Genomic DNA, 22007 nt, shown 5'->3' with positions numbered 1-22007 from the left:
CATCTACTGGAGTAATGCGAGTCTTATCGTTCTCCTCTTTCCCCAGTGAAATGATAGAGTGCGCTAGCGCATCGTGGAAAACCATGGGATGGTTTGAATCTGGGTTAAGGAAATTTGTTAAGAAAGTTGGCTTTTTGGGTGCAGTTTGTAATTTGTATGAGTGGTTAAAATTGTCATGGTTCACTTCCTTCATGCACGTTGTCAAAGCAACCCTTAAATACGTGTAATATGGCAACATCATCCGCATAGGGTTCATACAAACCTGGAAAACTCAGGGAAATAAATAGTTGACAACACAAATAAATCTCGGGGATTTTTAGTAAAATTCAGGGAAATTTGCTCTGAAGGGGTTGCTTCAGCTATAAAAAAGTTTAGTAAGATGTATGCTATTTCACACTAAATGAACAAACTTCCAATTTTAATTTCCACCATAAATTCATATACATAAATGACGTGGTTTTAATCAACATCAATACCTCGGCTAATTTGAGCCGCTACAAATTGGGCGGAATTTAGGCCAACTTCGATATATTAACATTAACTTATAACCATTGGCGGGTCGCTTATACCAATCGAGTTTTGCGATTATTAATGGATGTTTGTTTCCGACCTAATCCCGTCTTGGCTGGCTCTTTGGGCGAAAACGTATATCCATCTTTTAATTAAACTTGGACAAACACCGATGCAACGAACGCGTACAGTTTGGCGGAAGCGCCAGCCAACCAACCCCTATTTACACACAGAACCACCGGGAATCAAGCTGCGTTTGATCTATTACTCCAATGGCTATACGAACCTGTTCTATTCCACTTTTTTTATACTGACCGGCCGATATCGAAATCTATACGTAAAAGTACATTACCAGAGGTAAATCACCCTCGTATCTTTACTCTATTAATTTCCTTCATTTGTTGACCTAGAGTTCGAAGGTTACAACAATCTATTGAAACTCGTGATTTTTTTATTTCGAAATCCTAATTTATTTACATCAATCCTGGGTCATCAGACCTTGACCATAACAATTTAAAAGTAAATAACGATTAATTTTGCTTAATTAGTTGACCTAGAGTTCATTGAAACTCGCGAATTTTTGAATTCGAAATCCTAATTTATTTACATCATCGGACCTTGACCATAACAATTTAAGAATGAATAACAATGCTCAAAAAAACTCACCACCAAGTTCGATGCGCGTACAATCATTTCAAGCGACGTTTTAACTTCAAATATTGAACTTCAGCTACGTGAGAGATCGAACCCGATAGAACTAATAGAACTGTAACATATCCACCGTACTATTATGAATGGAGTTGAAGGTATCTTCGGACCATAGATGCATTTATCTCTCAAACGCGACTATCTCTCTTTCCTCTAAGATGGCTTCATTCGGCTCAGTGTCGTGTAAATTGTAATAGGAACCGTAGATTGGAAAGTGGGGGGGGGGGGGTGTAAGGAAGGTGCGAGGCGGCAATCATTCGGCCTTATCGCATAGGCAGTTAATTCAACGTTTCCTAATCGCGTTTGCTACCCGTTAATTAGCCTTGATTCGGGACTATCAGTCGTATAGCAATACATTCAACCACCATCCTATTCCCCGATAGAACCTATTCCTATTGAGTATGTACGCCTACAATAGATTAATAAAGGGAAAGTTGTATAATGTATGAAATTAACGATAAACTCTTAATTCAAGGTGTTTCCATCGTATTACTAGAGGAATTCCACACACTCTCGCATCCTGGTTTTGTTAATACGAAATGTACTCGTGACAATATCAGCCTTTTTTTGTTTTTTGGTTTGTCGTTAAGGAATTGTCTTATAGACAATGAATGCTTCAACTTCTCCTATATTTAATTTGGTAGCCATGAGTGTCAAGGCTGTACGAAAGAGAGAAGAAAAAATATTTCACTAATTAACAGCCGTTTTTATGGGTGGTTTACAACTAGCGCTTGCAAATATCACGCCACTTGTTTTATAAAACGTTTATTTTTTTACGCCTTTTTCTTTAGGCTTAATTTAAGAGACAATTAAATTTGGTTTATTTATTATATACGCTCTACGATTATGTTTGCGGGGAAATTGTAAGTAGAGTAGAAGGCTTCCTTTAATGGATTTAATTGGATAATTTAACGTGCTGTTTCTCGCTTCCTCCGTTTGTTTTTAATCACTCATTACTTTGGAACACGCGCCTATTACTTATATTTAAACACCCGTAAAACACGAATAAATTTAGAATATTTAAAAATATATGAATTATTTTTGTCATGCTACAGAAAACTTGTATTAAACGCTTCGTTATAATATTAATATGAAAACCGAAGTAAATAATATTCTCATAGAGCCCAAGCTTAATAGCTCGTTAGTCAAATTGAAAACTTATTTTATTTTTTCATTTAATTGGTCATATATAGGGGTGGACTTCTTAAAACGAATAAGTCACCCTTAATTTCGCAAGGTTGTAGGTTGCAACGAAGTGAAAAGTGCCGCGCCTTCTTAAACGCGATTGTTTTAAGACGCAGGAAACGGAAATTTCTCTTTTGCAATTTTTGGGGAAGAAAGATTTCTCGCCTTTCTTTAATACGATTGTTATTCGAAACAATTCGGTATAGTTGGGCGCGATTTTTATGTACTTAATTTTGACCCCCAGTATATAAACATTGACTCGGACCTTTTGGCATTCATTTCATTATAGTTACTCGGATTTGTCTAAACTCGCGCTCTCTCCGTTAACTATCTTTCTATATTAATCGCGAGCTTTTCTCGAAATGTACTCGATGATGCCTTCGCGTCAGGTGAGCTTTAATTATATTAACTTGGATGTTTTTGCGGATTTTAACGTGAAATTGTTGCGCAGCGAGATGTTTCGTTTCGTACGCTATTTTGCTGCGTTTTCATTTCGCTTCTCTCAATTTCCACCTGCACACCGGATACTGCCGAATCCGAACCAGTGGCCAGCGTCGTAAAAGCTGAGGTATTATCACCTTAGATGATTCGTCACAAAATCGGATAAACTGTAAAATTTGTCTCGAGTCCGATTTTGTTTTCTAAAATTATGCTCTTTTGCGGAACCCAAATTTGAGTGAATATTACCTGGATATTAGGTATCAGACGAACCTTCAACGGCATCCACCGAAAATCAGGATATCCGGTTAAGCAGTGATGGAAGCGATCGTTCCCGATCAACGACAAGAGATCTTTATGGATCCGACTATCCTCCTGGATCGAGTCAACTCTACTCCTCTAATCGACAAGGGTACAACCCAGCTTCTCAAGCCCAACTGGAAAATACTCGAATGCTTCCGTCCCAATCCCTTATTGGTTATCCCACCGTTATGGGTCCAGGTTATCCAAACGCGTACCCCGGAGCATATCCTCATCTTGCGCCCCATGGTTTAAACGGTGTGAACGGGCTGTACCCACCAGTGTCCCCGTACCAATCTCATTTGTACCCAGCCGGTATTGGTGGCTTGGGACACTTAATGGGTGGTTTAGGCTTAGGAGGCTTGGGTGTCCAACCTTACCAATATGGTCCCCAAATTAACCCCGCCTTATACGGACACGGAAGTCCAATTGCTTCCCCATTTTTACCTGGAGGGATATCTCCATTCCATAACCAGTTGTACCCAGGTGCCTTAGAATACGGATATGGTCATAGGTTACCCCACGCTGGTTATTACCCAACTCCTTACGCCGCTCACCATCCTTATATCGACCCTTACCGTAGTTATCCAGGACAATACCATACTCATGGTCATGTCCCTTCTCCCTATTACGGTACTACGCCTCATAACCTTTACCAACCATCCCTGCATTCGAACCTCAATCAACATCATGGAAATCACTACGGAAACCATCTCGATGGAAGACATCAGGGCCATTCTTACACCGGAAGGGGTTACAGTCCCAGGGACAGTTATCGTGGGACCAGCGGTTTGGAATACGGTCGAGGAGGATTTTCCAACAACCACGAAATGGTGACTCCGTATATTAATCAACGTGGAGGATACTATCCAGACACCGTCAATCAGGCCAACAGAAATTTGAATACCCAATCTACTGTGGAAAGCCCTACTTTGGCCGTCGCACCAGCTACCCAACAAGCTGTTAATAACGTCCCACCTGTCAGTCCAGTTCCGGCGGTGCAAAGGTTTCCCTATGGTTACCGCCAGGTACTATAGTCAACCCTTACCATCCATAGACCACAAAAAGCTTATACACAATGGACTGGAAACTCAATGCTGCCCCTAGACTATCCAATACTCATAAATGGATCAATTGTATCTTTTTGACTTAATGTATATTTTGAACCAATAAAATTAAATTCAATATGAACTATTGAACACATTATTCCAGTCCTTTGTATGTAAGCTTCATGGTTTCTGGTCAATTCTTTGAGCATGAATACAAAATACATAAAATACAGCGAAGATTGAGGACCCAAAACCAATTGCAAACTCATGGAGCATCGACGGAGAAGAACTTGGAAGGCAAATTGCACGAAGGAGCTAAGATCAATCAAGCCAGTAACGGATATTCGCCCATTATCAATCCTCATCTACTTCAAGCGGCTAATCGCTACGCTAACCAACCGGGTGTTCGTCAGGACAACCGATCCATCCGACGAACTCTCAACCGTCTTTACAACACTGAACAAATACCGTATCAGACACCGACTAAACCCTCCAACGCCAATGAACAAAACCCGTAAAATAACTTTGTTATAGTTGAAGCCATTTATCTCTCTATATGATTTTTTATTTGATTTTTATCGTCGTGCCGAATGGAATATTATTATTATAATTAAATATCTTTATCCTTTGGTTTGTTTCGTATTGATTTACTCCATAAAACAAATAATAAAATAGATAGTAAAACATAAAAGGGCTTCAGTTCACTGCTTTATATAAATGGGAAGTTTATATCGATTAAATAATCTTCCACTTTTACGGTAGATAGTTCAGTATTTAACTTTTATTTATTTACAAAAACAAAAAGGAATTATTTAAAAAAAAAAAAAATAGTAGCCCTAATTTCAGTACCCTAGTTTCAATTTACAGATTAGGGTTAGGGTTTCGAAGGGCCTGCAGTTTTCCAATATGGATTACGTACTTCGATGTAAGAATGGGACCCGTGTAATTATGTCAGAATGACTATGGGTAATGATCGTATTGATTGATTGGCGTATTTCTGTTTCAGTTATAGTGAGAGGGATCTGGAAAGTTAGAACACGATACTTATAACATTACAAGTATTTTGAGATCATTGTCAAATTTAAAGGGGGGGGATTGAAGAGTTCGATAGAGCGTTTTGCTCCCGATGTCGAGCATATCGGCCCGTAATTATCAGGAGAAAAAACCCTCCCCCTACGAGCGTTATTCCCCTCCTACATGGAATCATTATTGTTTCTCGGCTTTCTTCTAAGCTTAGCCTAGCGTGACGAGGGCCTTGGCTCGACACACGAAAATACATTAATAAAATACAGCCTTATATCTTAAATGTGGGTCGTTCACGCTCTCAGCTACCGCTTAATCGATTTCAAGATTTGCCAATAAGAATAAAACACACACACAGCGTCTACACTCGCCATACAAAAAGCTAATGACCCAATCTACACCTAAACCCGGATTTGACATTTCTCTGTTTTGTCGTACGGTGCTTTCCCCCATCCCCCTCCATTCTTCTTCCCCAAAAGACTCCGACTCGAAACCATTTCATTTTAATTGCGTTTTTCAATTATCGTTTCTGTTTTGGAGCTGTCGTTTTTAATATTAAGAGCCTTGGTAATTTGCTTAACAAATGCTCGCCGAAATTAGTAATGCTTTTTTATTTTTTTTATCGAAAACTTTTAATTTTATTCGTAACAATGGGAAATATATATAAAGTAACAATTTAATTAAAATTTTTTATTTTGTTTAATGAGGGCAGTTTATATTGATTTTTAAATTGTCCATTAGTTGTCTCGTGTTATTAAGAGAGTATTTTGGGGAATATTGTTGGTGTTTTTGAAATACGTTTCCGGTGTCGTAAGGCGGTAGGTTTTTAGCGCACTTTGAAAATCACTTGGCATCAGGAACAGCCCGTTTTATGGCTTCCTTGTTTCCAATTAAAAAGTTCATTAATATTTATTACAAAGACTGGTTTTAATGATGACCATGTCCATGATGTCCATGACCATGATGATGTCCTCCTCCTTCTCCACCTCCACCACCACCACCTTCGTGTCCGTGGTGTTTGTGATGGTCATCGTGGTTGTACTCCCAGTAATGTTCCCCGTGACCTCCCTTATGATCTCCCCACTTGACTTTCGTCCTGAAATGGGGTCCGTGACGGGTTTCGTATCTTTCACGGTGATGGTGAGGGTTTCCCTTCTTGTAGCCAAATTCGTAATGGTGCTTTCCTGGCACTTTGGCATACCTAAAGTAGTTGAGATACGTTAGTAACTATGAAAAGGGAATAGTCTTCCATCGCTAGTACTTACTGGAAATAATGTCCACCGTGATGTCCTCCTCCACCACCACCTCCTCCGCCACCACCACCACCGTGATGTCCATGGTGTCCCGATTCTTGCGCCTCGGAATCGTCTCCATTAGCCCCGGTGGATAAGAATAGGACAGCGCATAATGTGGCGACAACGGCCACAATGCAGAACTATATATTTAAATAAAGAAAATTGAAAGTTTTTAGAATAAGAAATTCTTTCGGAGTTTCTTAAGGGTTGAAAGAAATCGTCATTGAAGAAAGAGATATTTTGCTTACGCTTTGAAAAGTGCCGATTCTAGCCATGGCTATTGTGGAACTGCTGCTTTGGGTATCTTTGTGCTTGGCTTTTATAAATGGAGAATCTGAACTGCCGGGCACGTCATGGACAGAAGACCACAGTTAAGTCACGCCCACATCACCGCTTAAACCGTAACATATCAGGCCGTGCTCATCCGAGAGAATCGCCAAACTTTTATTTCTTCGTACGAACTTGTTAAAAACTTGGGTTTTACAAAAAAACTAAAAACTATTTTGATAGGAATTCAGAAATTGAAGTCGAAAGTAGTATCAAGCAGAGTGAAGCGACGACTGGCAGAAGATCTGGGTCAAAATGTTTTTACTAAGCTTTCTTTTTCATTTTTTTCTTCTCCACTCTCTTGTAATGATTCCCTAAATTGAAAGATATTTCCGATTTCACTTGGTATAACTTTTAGTTTTTGTTTTGTCTCTTTTAGTTCTTAATACGGTCTACATATTCCCAATCGACTAATGCTTTTCTTCAGTTTGTTTTGGTTTTTGCGGGTTTTTTGGACGACTGACTTATAAATACCTTTCGTTAAAGTTAAATATTCATTTCAAAGCGTGGTGTTTCGAAAATCAGACTCATATTTTTTCTTTCTGGACATAAAATGGTTTTCTTTTGGTATAAACTCAAGAACTATCGAAAGAAGAGAAGGGGTTAAAGACGAATAGTATAATTTGATAATCTTTATTTGACCCTATGACTATTCTGTATCTTTGGAAAGAAGTTTGTAGAAATAGAGTAACGATAAAGTTAAATTATGTTTGTTTAACTTTTTCATTTGTCGTCAAACATTCTTGAACAAGCAAAAGGTTAAACGAAAGGAAAAAAAAAATTAAAACATGATTAGGGAAGAGAGATTTTGTATTAAATTTATCCAAGCGTAAAACTTCTGCTCGAGAGTTTTTAGCCGAATTTGAAGTTGCATTCGATTTGTGGGCCGGAACGTAGCGGAAGTAAAGAGAATGGATAAGGACTTGGGTCAAAAGAAAGAAAGAAAGAACTGGGGCGGGAAGGGATTAAATTGAGAAAGCCGGTACTGAAAAATTATTGCCCAATTAATACACTTTCTTCTCCAGACAATGGAGGTAATAGTTTAAACGTCAAACGCCCAATTATCGGGCTCGGCAACCATTCGCTGTAAATTGTCACTGTCCTCTACGTCCGACGCATCGGGTCGTTTATAAAGACTCGTTGCCTTTAGATGGCGATAGTATGTTCGACTTTTTTCTTTATGCAACTTTTATGGATGGGGATGGTTTTCTTCTCAATCTTCCTTATTTGAATTTGAAGCTACAAGTTCTTCCGGACTTGAAAGGAAGTCGCGGAAGTAGTAGGAGTTAGGGTTATAGCTTCAGGAAAAAAAGAAATCCCAAAAAGAAAGAAAGAAAGAGTATATAACTGTGTAGTTAATCTGTCGTTAAAACCATCACGTCCCCTTGAAAGTATCTCTTCTCTGTATTCTTCCCCTAGCGTAACATCAAAAATGCCTTTACTCATTCTCTTAGTTTCATCCATAGGAATTTATTTTTTTTTTCTTTACATCTTCTTCCTCTTCTAACATCCCTTCTTTCATATACCGAACCTTTTCCTTCGTCGAACGGTTGGTCTCGCGAGATTTGGCGCCAAAAAATTCGGGCGCTCCCACGCGCTAGGGTCTTGGAAGAAAGAAAGAAAAAGAAAAACTTGTTGTCTGTCGTAACATAGCGTGTTAAGGAGCGACCGGGTCCTAACGAATCTTTCTCGATATATATGAGAAAAGGCGCTAGCGAGCTAGCTATCAAGGAGAAACAGTGAAAGCGATGGTAAAGTAAAATGGATGAGTTCCTAAAGCGACGTCCCTAGCTGGGTCCAGGATCCGGAAAGAGGGGAAGGGAATGATACAAACTAACGGGAAGGTGTTGGGGCTGTATAGGGAGGGAGAGAGACGGGTGAGGTCTATGAGGGTGTACCGACTGCATTTTGTTTTTAACGGTGTTTAAGTTATTTTCCTTGTTTCGTTCAGGATGTATGCCTATACCCCCCAAATTCGGACGTACGTGCGAGACGTGACGTTTATTCGTCCACTTTGGGGAGCCAGGGTCAGTGCATGCACGAGAGGTGAAAGTCATTTAGACCCATACTGATATACTCTAGGAAATTAACCGAAAGGTCAAAAGGTTATTGGCCTATTTTGTATAGTGTTTTCCTATCTTTACTGGGATTGGAGTTTCAATTAAATAGACTGATTTTTGGTTAGTCAGACCGAGTTCAAACGGTCAGATATTTCATAGTGGTTTTAAAGGAAATTTAAATCTATAAAAAAATTAAATTAAGTGTGGAAGTCGAGAGCATTATAAGGTTTTTCCGAATAACTAAAAAGCAAATTGGATTTTTTTTACCCATATCAAGAATGATTGTGGCTATATATAGGTTCCGATTTAGGCGCGTGCTAGTCCACGATAAGCTAGCTCTATAGGCCATAATGGAAGGTATTTTCAATATCGACGGTCAGTCTCGTACGGTTATTAATGGATATAGCGGATAATGCTAATACGTCATTGATTTGGACATAGTTAAAGCCCGCTCAGCGCATTAATGCCGGACCCAACTCTGCAGGAGTTGTCCCTTCCTTCGGATAGTTGATTGTTGAAAGAATCGAGCTTGATTAAAGCGGAGGATAAAAAGTTACAAAGGGGGTTTCCGAACTGAACATGAAGCGGCCTGGTGGTGGTGGTGGTTTGGGGAGAAAAAATAAGGGAGTTTCGTCGAAGTTAACACGCGACTTTGTAGTTAGTGAGATCCATTGTCGTAATTAGTCGGTGATTGGCCTGAAAGGTAAAAGCCGGCTACAGCCCCGACTCCCTTTTTTTATCTTTTTACCTTCTCTTCCTCTTAGGCAATTTCCAACTTTCAATTCCGATTAGGTTGTTCGCATTGGGATACGATAGGAGAACTATTTTATCTTTCTTTTTTTATTTAATTCCCAAACTTCAAAGGCTAGTTTCGTAACATCCAGGGCGACTCTAGATTTATTTCGGAAAGGGAAGTTGATGGCCTGTTCGTTTATTTCTTCCGGATCGTTTTGTTTTTACAACCCCGGTGATTCTTTTCCGTCCGTTGTCGTTATGTCGTCTCATTGTCGGTAATGCGCGTATTATGCTCGGTATATTTTTCAACCCTAAGTTACGACCACGAGTTAATGCCATAAGATGATGTTATTTCAAAGGCATTTATTTTATCTGGTCCGCTGCAATTTCTTCAATAGTGAAATGTGTGGTTACAGCGCGTATGCGAACGAGACATTGCCAAACGTTCGCCCATGATAAGAACAAAATAGATACGGTATCGTTCTATTATAAAAGGAGTGATATCATTCGCCGGGGTGAAGAGAGACGTGGAAAAATTACTGCGGAGACTTTTACCTTCATTTGTCAAGCTGTCTAGAGAGTGTGTAAGATATTTTTATCCTTAGCTGTTTCTGTATTATTCATATCTCTCAACGGGATTAATAAGTGTCTCTGTGTTCAATTCAGCGCCTGTTAGCCTATAATAATTCTGTTATTGTACTTTCAGTTAGGTCTCAAACAGTCCAGACCAGTCACGTTTCTAACAAACTTTATAATTAGTTTCAAGATTTTAGGAGAATGTTTAACTTCTGAAACTTTTATGAGATAGTTATAATTGCACGTTGTTCTATATTATTATTATAAAAGGGGGTATGGTATGTTATGGTACATATCAACCGGCTGGTCCCGAAAATGAGGGCACGAGGGCGACTTTTCTAATTAATGTTTTATACATCCTCGCGTAAAGTAGGCGCATTAAATTTTGTTCCTCGCCAGAATATAAGTATATATTTAGCTACCGTATGGCTCTAGTTACCAACACAGCCTATCTTTTAATGATAAATTTGTACTCTCTGTAGACTTGTCGAGGGAGGCTCTCGATAATATAGGCCTTCTCTAAAGCCGCTCTCTCTGCCGGAATAAATATAACCCTTTTCTCCCTTTATCTATAATTAAGCGAACCAGGATTCGGTAAACGACATCCACACTATCCGTCCGTTATAGGTCTATAACCCTTTTCGTTCTTTTTTTAAGGCTTGTTGTAGTTTTAAGGGCATTAAAAGTAAATATAGAAGGGATGCTTCTGGATACGAACTCGAGGTGCGGTCACTATTATAAGCTCCTAAAAGAGACAGATGAGGCCCTGTCCGAAATTTTACGAGTATACTCCACGCTTACAACTGGAAAACGAACTAAGGGAATATCCCACGTTATTCCTTATAGCAGAAGTGAGATGAGACTAGAAGTGAAGGTCTCTAGCATTGGTATCCTGGCACTAGTGAACAAATTTGAAGATTTTTACGCCGCTTCCCACGCGCCTACACTACTGAGAAAAAAATTGGTCGAGTTCCAAAAACATTTCCTACCCCCTTCCCCTCAACCTAAAGCGGCCGAACACGGGCGCGGCTCCTTGAATCTAGTTCGGCCGTCTACCACCGCGAGCGTCTCACGTTTTGGAGGGGAAATTCTGAAACCGCCACTAGAGGGCCAACCGTTCTTGTGTTATCAAGAATATTCACTTTCGCCGAGTGAAGAATTTGGTTAGCTCAGTACTTCTGGTCTCATCTCACTTCTGCTTATAGTTACAGCAGTGTGATGGAAAGTTATATTTTATCAAGTCTAGACCGTAGACTCTGGATTACATCCGTATGTCCTATAATTTCTCTTCAAATATTAATATTAAGAGATATATCTTCTACGGTATAGTATACCCTCGGGGAATTTTGGCTTTATAACTAATTAAGGAAGGCTTAAACGTATTTTAGAAACTGTATTCCCCTCTCTCTCTCCTTTCTACAGTTTGCCGCTTTTGGGTTTAAGGCTGTTTCACTCTAATTCAATTAAAATTTACAAGGTTTCCGTTTCTCCACCCTCGCCCCCGTTCGTGGGCCACGTTGTAAGCCTAGAGAAATGAAACGACGACGCATTTTTACGCGCTACAGGGAAACACGACTAGGTCCCTGTATACTAGTCAAATCCCACCTTTTCCCAGGCTTATATCGTGTAAGAAAAGTATCGATTGAGGTAACCTTTTATGTATTACGACTCTGGGTATAAGTTTTATATCAAAAATGAACGGAGAACTCGTAAAAATCCGGGGTTTGGCACGGTTAGGTACGATATCTTGTTGTAGAATCTTGTTACCGTTATAATAGCCAATAGGATATAAGGGGCCACCCATTTTTACGACAACTTTTAAGCCTTTACGCGTGACGAAATCAGGGACGTGGATCCGTAATCTACGATGTTTTTTCTCTTTTTGATATAAACCGAAATAGATGAACTTAAAATTATCATTCGATAAATGTCTCGGATTGTTAATTCCACCAATTCTCTGTAGGCAAACGGAATTTAGGTTGATTATATTTTTTTTTTCGGACAATATTGGTCATTTCTGTTTAATCAACTTTGGATAATAAAGTAAAAAGGAAAGCTAGGCGAGTGGCTTTATCGGCACTGAATTCGCGAGTTAGGTATATAGGGTTCGCCTTTCGTCTTCGCTGTGATTTAACGCTTTGACCTGTGTAGGGAGGAATCGTTAGGGTCTATCGTCGACGCGAGTTTGTTCAAGAGAGAGAAACCATCATCTATAGGGCGAGAATGAGAAGTTCGGCCCGAAGTCTCTGAAGAGGAGTTGGATGTGTGGGAGTTAAGGGGTCAAAAGGGATGGACGCCTGGGTTTCTAGGCTACGGAAGGTGGGAGAGAGAAGGCGCGGGGGAAAAGGCTGACCCGCTCGCTTCGGTGATGAATTTATCACCCAAATGTAATTAGCAATTAGCCTTATTGGGCAGCCCGTTGCTACAGCGGCGATCGCCCTAGGCGATACCGTGGGAGGTCCGCGCGTTAGATAGCGATTCCAAGTTCGGGAGTGACTGTTGTTAGAGAAAGGGCTAGCTGGCGCGTGTTGGCCAACGATTTCCGTCGACGATAAGACGGGCCAAAGCAGCTCTAGATCCGACTAAATACGCCTTATGAGGTTCCGTCGCTCCTCTAATAAGCCATTTTAGCTCCTATTCCTATCCCGTTTCGCAGCCATGAGTCTGGCCAACGAACCCAGTGCCACCATCTGTCGCTTCCCTCATCTCTCTGGCGCTCATCCTTATCCTCTCTTCGCTCTTCGTCATCATCTCCATCCTCTTCCAAAGGTATCGCGTCCGAAGATTTCCCGACACTCGATCCTGTCTCGGTATAAATTTCTCTTCGCCTTATTTACAAGCGCGACCCTTTCCTATATCGTCTTTTCGATTGTCGTAAAACGGACATCGAATGCGAATTACGCTCCACTTTCGGGTTCCCCGCATGGTGTCTCCTTTCCCTCGCCACCACCAACCTTATACCAGAAACCCTCTCTCTCTCTCTCCACTGTTTCCAAAAGGGGACGAGCACGAGATTTGGTAAATTCAAACGCGGTCGTTCTGTATAATCGCTTTTGTTACACAAAGGGGTAAACATAGAGGTCTCTCTCTCTCGCCGCTATATATCCATGTACCGTTTATTGTTCAAAGTTTAGGAGAGCTTTGGGTTTAAGTGAAGGGTAGGATTGTGTATTGAAAGGCGCGTTTAGCTAGAAGCTCGCATTCCGTCAACCGGATGTTTAGATTTAACGCCCTTTCCTTAACCGCAACATTATAGATAACTTCTACAAGGACGCGTTTGTTATAGGGGTCATTAGGTAAACCGCAATGAATAGTTGTGGTTTGCTAAAACCCTATTGTAATTAAAACTAGGAAATGTTAGCCGTTTCAATTAGGTTTGATAACTAATTCTCTAAGCCTTGGTATTTTTTAGACATTTATCTTCTACATTTTTTAGTTTAGGAAGGGTTTAGTCCTACTTATTCCAGTATTTAACGGTATCTGGGTTTTTTTTTTTCATTGCTAGACAACTCAATTTTTTCTTTTTTTTATATCTTTGTCGTTAATAGGTGAGCTGGTGCAATTTGTGATGAAGGACACTAATGAAAGCGATTCCTAAAATAACCTCGTCGCATTCATCAGACAAACTCCCGGCCACGAAGGAATAATAAATGGATTCACCTTTTCCATTATTTTTCTTTTTTTGTCTGAAAGGTAAGGTATTTTTCCCTTTGGAACTTTGGTCATTTCTTTCATCAGTACTAACCCGGAAAGAGATGTCTTATATTCCCGCCCATTTCGCTAGCAGTTAGTAACTCTCTTACTACATTTGAAACAGCTTAACTAAAATCAAAGATATTAGGAAAATAAGCTTAATTTTTTAAGTTCAACGCGTATGGAATTTTCACTGCGAAAAATCATTGCCTACATAACATTTTTCGCTTGATCAAACCTTACTGACGCATGATCCAGTGGGCTATGTTTTAGGGTTCTAGTCTGATTGGGCCTTTAGAAGTAATTTAATTTTGAGCTTTTTCTTGTCAAATTTAATTCCTCATCATCTAGAAAGTTCAGTATGTTCGAATCTACTGTTAATTTATTATTGTGGTGAATGTACTTCAATTTTACTGAATTCAATTATTGGTACGGACTGCGTAGACATTGTCTTAAATGACAACGACGATAATGATAGCTGACGTAGTAGCGTTCCTCCGTGAAGATGCCCCTTGCACCCATTTAATATACGAACAAAACCTCCCTTTGTTTAGATAGAGGCGGGGAAGAGAGGGTTCTTTCACGGGCGACTGGGTTTCTGGCTTAAATGTATACAGTCCTTCTTGAGTTATAAGAAAGGGTAAAGGAAGTGAAGTTGGCGCCATCTTAACATCGACAAAGACGAATGGCTTTTCGTTCTTGATTCAATCGTTTTCGTTGTCTTTATACTCGTCTCTCTCTTTCTCATTACGATATATATAACCCCTTCCTTCCTTCCCATTCTCGATCCATAATTGGCTTAATGTTGTTTTCTTCGGTACAAGGACCAAATGGATATTGATTGGTTTGAAATCTTGTTTTTTTATTTTATTCTATTTAGGGGATAAAGAATTTGGAGCAAATTTTATGATCTTTTTTTAGATACGTTCGATTCGATCGACACTAATAATGAATAATGGGGTTTTTTTGTTATCCAAGGATGGAATTTGGCAATTCTTTTATCTTTGAAAGGTACACCTTATCTTCTTACGTAGTTTACATTTATTAAAAAGGTAGATATTCCAAGAGGATGAGTTATAGTCCTTAAACCAACTTCAAAAATTGCCTTAAATCTCTCCATGTCAAGAAGGCATTAGTGTAATGTATTTAAATTAATTATCTAATTTCTATTAGATAATAGGACTAATTTGATTTAAGATACATGTCAGTCCTGTATCTATATATGAACTTTGAACTATAGTATATTTCCTAAATGTCTAAAATTTTAAACGCCTTAAGGCTTTTACCAACTTTAATCTGGCTTAGAGTTTTAGATATTGGAGCGTAATGGAACACAGGCGTCTCTCTCTCTCTCTCTCCTTCCATTCTTGGCGAAAGAGAGACGTATAAGGGGAGAGTCTCTCTCTCTCTCTCTCTCTCTCTCTCTGGAAATTGCATACTGGTCGTTTTTCTAATTTCCTTTACATGCTGCAGGGAAATGCTTATATTACCGTGAAATACTGAGAGAACGATTTTTTTTATCTGGGGGGTGGGGGGAGTTACTAGATCCCCGTATTCTTAATAAGGATCAAATACAGAAAGTCTATATAGGCTTTTCCAGATTTTCTATTCTCTTCCCCTGACATCCGAAGGGTGGAGATGATGGGGTCCGTGCTTGCTTTCTTCTTAACATTTATTTCATTTGATTCGTTCATGAATATTTGCGGGTTAACTAACGATATGGACGTATCAGCGTTACGGTTACGATTGAGAATAATTTTTCTTGAGAGAATTTAAGTAATTCTTGGTAGTCACGTGAGAGGGGGGAAAAGGAGAACTCCGCAGTAATTACGACGCTTCCCTAAACTTTCCCTCCAAAACCTTGCCCTGATCCTAGTAGTTTTTCCATTTCTTTTTTTTTTCTCTCTCTCTCTCGGACCGACTTCTTTCTCCCGCCGTTTCATTCTCTTTCTCTTCCTCAATCGAAAATGGGTTTCTAATTGACGAACGGGCGATTATGCAGCTTTTGCTCGACTTCATATTTGCAGACGTCAGCGCCTCTTTTGTGTATTTGCAACGAATTGTGGGTTCGCTTCAATGAAGAACAGAGAGCTTAGGGTTAGTGGCTTGAAGAATGGGTGGCCTGGGTTACAATATAGCTTTAAAAAAAGAAGGGGCGAAATTCAACCATACGTAAAAATACCGAGTTATGTACTATAGTTACTTAGAAGGAAGGGATTTTTGTTTGGATCCGGTTTGGGAAGGTTTTAACCTAATAGGTAAAAGAAAAAATATTTACTTTGTTTGCGAAGAATCTGGGTTAAAAATAAGATAATAAACTTTTTTACTACATCCTGTAAGTTAGCTTTTCCCTGGACTTGGGTGTGCTGAGTGGTAAACATTTCTACAGGGGCTCGTAGAAAATACATGGGCACGTTTCAGCCTGGTGGTTAGGCTTCCCCCTTGGACATCAATGCGTTGCGTGGTAAACATTTCTACAGGGGCTCGTAGGAAATACATGGGCTCGTTTCATCCTAAAAGTTAGGCTTCTCCCTTGAACACGATTGCGTCGCGGGTTAAACATTTTTACAGGCGCTATAGAAAATTTTCAATTTATATTGCTAATGTGGAATTAATAGGAAATAAGGGTATTAAATTTTATCTCACATCCTATGAACTCCCTGCCTACTTCAATTGATTTAAACACGTTTATAGGCGAATTTGTATCAGAGAATCTTCACAGCGAGAATAATAGTACGCCAAAGCTAAATGCAATCCGATTAGCGGATGGAAACTCTAAATTCATTTTCATCATCAGGGTGCGGGGGTTTTATTCCTTCGTTTCAAAATATGCCCCCCATTTTTCTCCAATGAAGGAGAATATAGAACGTCCTCGATTTTTCGGGGGTCCTCTTCGGTCCGGGTTTTACCGCGTACTATCTTGAGTTGGTTGGGTTTAGTCCACCGAAGAATTCGATTACCGACGGACCGAAAAATGACGATCGTGACGCAATCATTGGTGGATGGAAAAACGAAAGAGGGATCGGGAGAGACGACGATGGGAAAGAGAAGCTAAAAATTCGCTTGGAAAAACCGAGCAGACAAGAGTACACTCGAATGTTTTTTATAGATGTCTATATACCCTTTTTTCAATTTTTTATGTGTTGTTGAACGTCGATGAGGGATTGAAAAGTATGTTGGGAAGGGGGAAAAGGGAAAGTTTAGAAGCTTTCTAGAGTACCATTGCATTTTGTGTCCTCGTCGAATAGCAAATAGAAAGTAAATTAAGTTTTTTCAAAAGTTTTTTATTCCTTGTTCACGAGCGCTTATAGAACTGGATATTTTAAATTGGTAAAAAGAATTGGATAAACAGAAATACTCGTTGAATTCCCAAAACCAAAATGGGAGGTTTCGAATTTATTATTATATAAATTTAGTAATTCGGGTGAAATGAGTTAGACTTAACGCGATTGATTTATAAAAAAGAAGGAAAAAAAACCCTTAATCTTATTTCATCCTTTCTAGCTTAACCCCCTAAAACTCCTCCCTGAGTTAGTAAGTTAAAACGCCGTATTTCATTTTTGTATTTTTTATGCCAACATCCTTGAAAGGAGCTTAGAGATAATTGAAACGAGTTAAGTCTAACCCCCCCTTTCCCCAAGCCTCTTTTCTAGCGTTATGGAGATATTTATTGCCCTCGAGGCTACGCGAAATAAAGACCTAAACACGAAACCGTGGTATACTGCAAAGGCTTAACTCTTTTTTAAATCCCTTTAGCCTTGCATGGGTAGTAGGAAAAAAAGCGCGTGACTTTGGGAAGGTCGGTCGGAGTTCGGAGTAGATTGCTCGCATCCTTCCATAGGCTTGCTTTGCTGGGAAAGTACACATTGGGTGTTTTGGGATACGGATCCTCTATCTCGTTTCCAGGGCTATTTTTTTAGGGATTTTAAGGGTAGCTATACCCTTTGCCCGCGTGTAGATATAAAGAGTTGTTTGCTTTATTTTGGACCCCCATTTTTTAGGGATGGGACTGACTACCTAACGGGACTAAGGGGTCCGAAGGATTGTGGGTGCGGGATTAAAAAGTTAATCCGTGGCTGGCTGCTGGGGTAAAAGAGCTAGCTTGGAAGAAGACTGATGCTCGCGAGACTCTTAGCGAGAAAGAGAGAGACAGAGTCGAATTCTATTAGAAGAAAGCCTCTTTTCTCTCCATCCTCTTCCATTCTCCCTCTTTTCTATTTCGGATTTTGGCCGCCAGGGGATCGCTCCATTGCTCCTGAAGACTCAATTACGAGATTTTCCGGCGTTCCAGTTAAGACACCGGGTGCTCCTATAACGCCGTACACTCCCACAAAATATACTCCTGTTCGCGATGTCCCTTTCAATACTCTAGAAGGTAGAGTTTAGTTTTTTCGTCCCGTTTATTTTTCCCATCTTCTTAATTCATCCGGTCTTTGCGGACTCGTGTTTTGGGTTGTCTTAGTCTTACCTCCTCATCTTCTCCGTCCGCAACATCCTCGACCCCTATCTTCTTGGGTTTAGCTTTCTGGGGTGGGGACGAAGGGCATGATGTCTTTAGTTCAATATCAGAGGGAGAAACTCCCCGGTGCAGTGCATTGGTGGTCAGGAAATGAAATACACCGGTATACAGAGATAGGATTTCGTCTAATAGCGGATAACGTCATTGTTTCTTCATTTGACCCTAGATTTGATGGTATTACGGACTCCCCATCCCTTATATAAACCATGGTTTTTAGGTCAGTGGAATGGCTAGGGTTCGTCCGATAAACGTCCCAATTTCAAGGGAGTGTGAATAATACGAGAAATTCTCTGGATTTTAATGTAGAATTTTTAGTTTTAGACTAAAATTTTAGGGAATGGAATCTCAGTGGTTTGCAAGTGGCTAAAGATACGTTAAAGTCTATTCTCAAATTCATGAATTTTGAAGGAACTACTTGGATGACGCATGAGCAGATGTGATGTTTCGTATAAATGTAATAGGCGGTTGTAAATTTAGGAAGTATATGCATCATTCAATCTCACTTTATGTTATGGTTAGGCAATTCTGATCTTTATTATCGCGATCCATGTCTGTCTGTCTGTGACCCTAACCATGAATGGTTATTTTATGGGGATTATTGCAATGGTCTAGGGAAAAATAAAAACCTTTTCCCGAAAGAAAATGATGATGATGACGAAGCAGGGAGAAAAACGTAAATACATCACGTGGGAGTCCACTATATCCCTAATATCCGTTTTCGGAAAGTACAACGCCGAATGCCTGCCATTCTCTTTCCTACTCTCGCCTCCAAGCCGAGGGACTTAATTGTTGAAAAGGATTTGGGGAGTGAGGGGGTGAAGGGCATTTGATAGCCCGGGCAAAGCGAAAGCGTTGCGCTTCGCTCTCTTCCAGCGGTGGTCTTTATCGCGGAAACAACACGCGCTCGCGCCCGCAATTTAGAAAACTAAAAAGGTTTTGATGAAGAGAAGCTGCGGAGTGAACTAATATAAGGGGAAAGGACTCCAGGAAAAAAAGGTCAAAAGCGCCAAAATTACTTTAAGGGAGCCTTGGGTATAATTAAGCCTGAAAACTTTTCCCTACACCGAAAAACTAAAAAGAACTAGCGCCTTCACGAATTTTTGCCGCCAAAACTTTATACCGAAGCCTTTTTAGCTACATAGGACAAATTATTTTCCACGTGAGCCTTGTTAAAGCCTCAAAACTTTATACCGAAACCTTTTTCGGTCTATACTTTGTAGGATAAGTTATTTTCCATATAAGCCTTATTAAAGCCCCCAAAAAATTTACAAAGTAGCCCCTGGACCCAAAGAAGCACCCATCTGCGTCTCTCTCTCTCTCTCTCTCGTTATAATGACCTATGAACATGACTATCAAAAAATTCAAAGCAAGAGACTCGATTTTGAAGTCACCATAGGCACGTATCCCACGTTAAGTATACGAAAGTATGAGTAATATATTTAGGCCTTGTCAATCCACGATGTCGTGTTTCGTTAGATATTTTGATATTGATTTTAATGTAGAGGTTAAGTTCGTCTCGAGTTTAGTTTGCGATGGATGCCATTGTTAATTTAGGATTTTGTCACTTTTGCCACATTGCATTTTTGCACGGAAATCACTTAGGATGTTGGAGGAGCCCTGTCTACTGGATCGTTCCTTTGGGTGTAACTGACGGTTTTTAGCCCCGTCGCACCTCGATGTCCTCGTATATACGGCCTGTCCCTCGGTCCCTTTATATTACCGTACGCCAGAGGATAAAAAGTATCGCCTCTGGCCACTTCCCCTTGAGAAGAGTGCACGAGTCGAGACGTCTCTCTCTCTCTCGTGACGGCCAAATTATTATTTTTTCTATCTCCTCCGACTCACTCTTGGTCCTCCCTTCCCTCTCTCCCTCCCTAGCCAGAGAGAGAACAGCGAACGTTAAATCTCTCTTCACTTTGGACAATCAGGCAAATGCAATTGGCCTTGTCTATTTTCGACGATTGCTTCTCGCGGTATATACGATAAAGAGGAAGGTGGTTATAGAGAGATGCTCGGGAGAGATTTCAAACTGCGTAGGAATCGCTATACGGATGAGGAGAAAAAGGAAGAGAACAGGTTTATAATATACGGGGAGTAAATGGAGAGTTGGGAGCGAGAGAGAGAGTAGTGAGTCATCTTGGTGAAGAGGAGATGAGCAGCCTATTGGAAGTATAAGGCGGGTGGGTTGATGAAGTCCCTCATGTTCTTCGTTAATGCGGCCAATGTAGCGCGATTGTCCTTTTTAATCCGGTTGGGCCTTGGCGAACTTCTCTCTCCGTAGCGCAACCTAATCCTTTGGTAATCCGCGAAGCGGGTTCTCTCTCTCTCTTTCGCTCTCTTATTCTCACTAATTCTATATAACCCCCTCCTTTCATTCTCATTCATTCTCTTACGCGTTATACTTTCATATTACGTTATGGACTCACTGATGAAGTTACTCCCGAAGTACCTAGTACGCCTATGGGGAATTACCAAAGGGAGTATTATATAAGCGTATTGAATAATAGATACGGCGTGATAATACATTAAAACCTCAGATGTATTCGTTATTTCATTTCATTTCTCATTGTATAGTTTTGGTCAGGCATCTGCATGGGGATTTCGGGTTTTAAATTAAAAGACTCTTATTTAGAATATAGAGAAAAGATATACATACGATGATGATGATGGTGATTATGGATGGTACGTTCTTCAATCTGTAGTTTCAAGGGCTTTGTCTCAATTTCAATAGATCTCTTTTAGACCTGCATGGTCTTACAGAAACTTAATATCCGGTATATATATATATTTGAAAAGATGTTTGTCCCTCTCTGTACGTACTTAAGCTGGTTTTAATTAAAAACCTCGTCGTCGAGTTTCATATCACAGGATCCAGCCCTGTGCATGCATGCACGTTTTGTTCTACACATATATATCTAGAAATCCTCCAAATACTTATGAAAACATCTAAGAGTCGGTCTATTCTGCAGTATTCGGAATAGCAGACGGTTTTTGGATCATTTCTATACTTTCTTCTAATCCCCAGTGAAATTAGGCCAAAACGTTTTGAGAATGCGAACAAAACGGCATAAAAATGAAAGAGTGACGCGTCTTACCGTCCATATAAAATAAAAATAGGTAAGTTTTAGTGTATATATACCTACAACGGGATTTTCCCTTGCCCTATGGCCATTTTACGAGTTGTTATTCCTCTCTGAAAACTTTTATAATATCCAGAAACGAGCATTTTAAGAAACAAACGAAATACGCCGCTGCTGCGACAAGGCGGATTGCTATCTCTGCGGAGACAATTTTGTTTTAGTAAAGGAGGATACGCTGTTAAGACAGGTTGCTTTAGACAATGTTCATCTCACGCTGAGATTTACCAGAAAATTTGTTTTTCCTTTATACGGGTTATAAGGGTCAGTTTGTTGCATACTCTATTTGGGATGTAAACCACCGGATAAAGAGAGAGAAAGAGGAAAAGAAACATAACGGTTGTTGGAAGAAAATGACCGGTGATAATGAAAGAACAACATAGTCGGGGCCCAAACTCGATGAGATATTCTTTCCGTGTTATTGTTGTATTTTCTTGGGCTAACTCTTGTAT

General features: G+C 39.9%; 2 protein-coding genes across 2 annotated transcripts in view; both read left to right on the top strand.

Annotated features, from left to right (window-relative positions):
- LOC149661754 (toll-like receptor Tollo) overlaps window positions 1-22007 on the top strand; it is a 182084-nt gene that overhangs the window by 22907 nt on the left and 137170 nt on the right. The window contains exon 2 of the mRNA XM_089843680.1: window positions 13755-13899. The gene's annotated coding sequence lies outside the window, so the exon portion shown is untranslated. The remainder of the gene's footprint in view (window positions 1-13754; window positions 13900-22007) is intronic.
- On the top strand, window positions 2596-4708 carry LOC149661761 (uncharacterized). Its single transcript, XM_089843804.1, has 4 exons — window positions 2596-2792; window positions 2855-2971; window positions 3102-4169; window positions 4424-4708. The coding sequence occupies exons 1-4, from the start codon at window positions 2766-2768 to the stop codon at window positions 4706-4708; spliced, it is 1497 nt and encodes a 498-aa protein (XP_089699930.1). The 5' UTR covers window positions 2596-2765.

The sequence above is a fragment of the Phalangium opilio genome, unplaced genomic scaffold, assembly GCF_054372755.1.
Source record: "Phalangium opilio isolate 3A_F unplaced genomic scaffold, DU_Popi_V2 ptg000070l_1, whole genome shotgun sequence".
NCBI lineage: Eukaryota > Metazoa > Arthropoda > Arachnida > Opiliones > Phalangiidae > Phalangium > Phalangium opilio.
This window is presented reverse-complemented; position numbering and strand designations above follow the sequence as displayed.

Excerpts from the sequence above, each read along its gene's own strand:
- LOC149661761 (XM_089843804.1), top strand. The coding sequence starts at position 2,766 with ATGTACTCGATGATGCCTTCGCGTCAG. Across the intron at positions 2,793-2,854 it reads CGATGATGCCTTCGCGTCAG|CGAGATGTTTCGTTTCGTAC; the intron begins GTGAGCTTTAAT and ends ATTGTTGCGCAG. Across the intron at positions 2,972-3,101 it reads CCAGCGTCGTAAAAGCTGAG|GTATCAGACGAACCTTCAAC; the intron begins GTATTATCACCT and ends CCTGGATATTAG.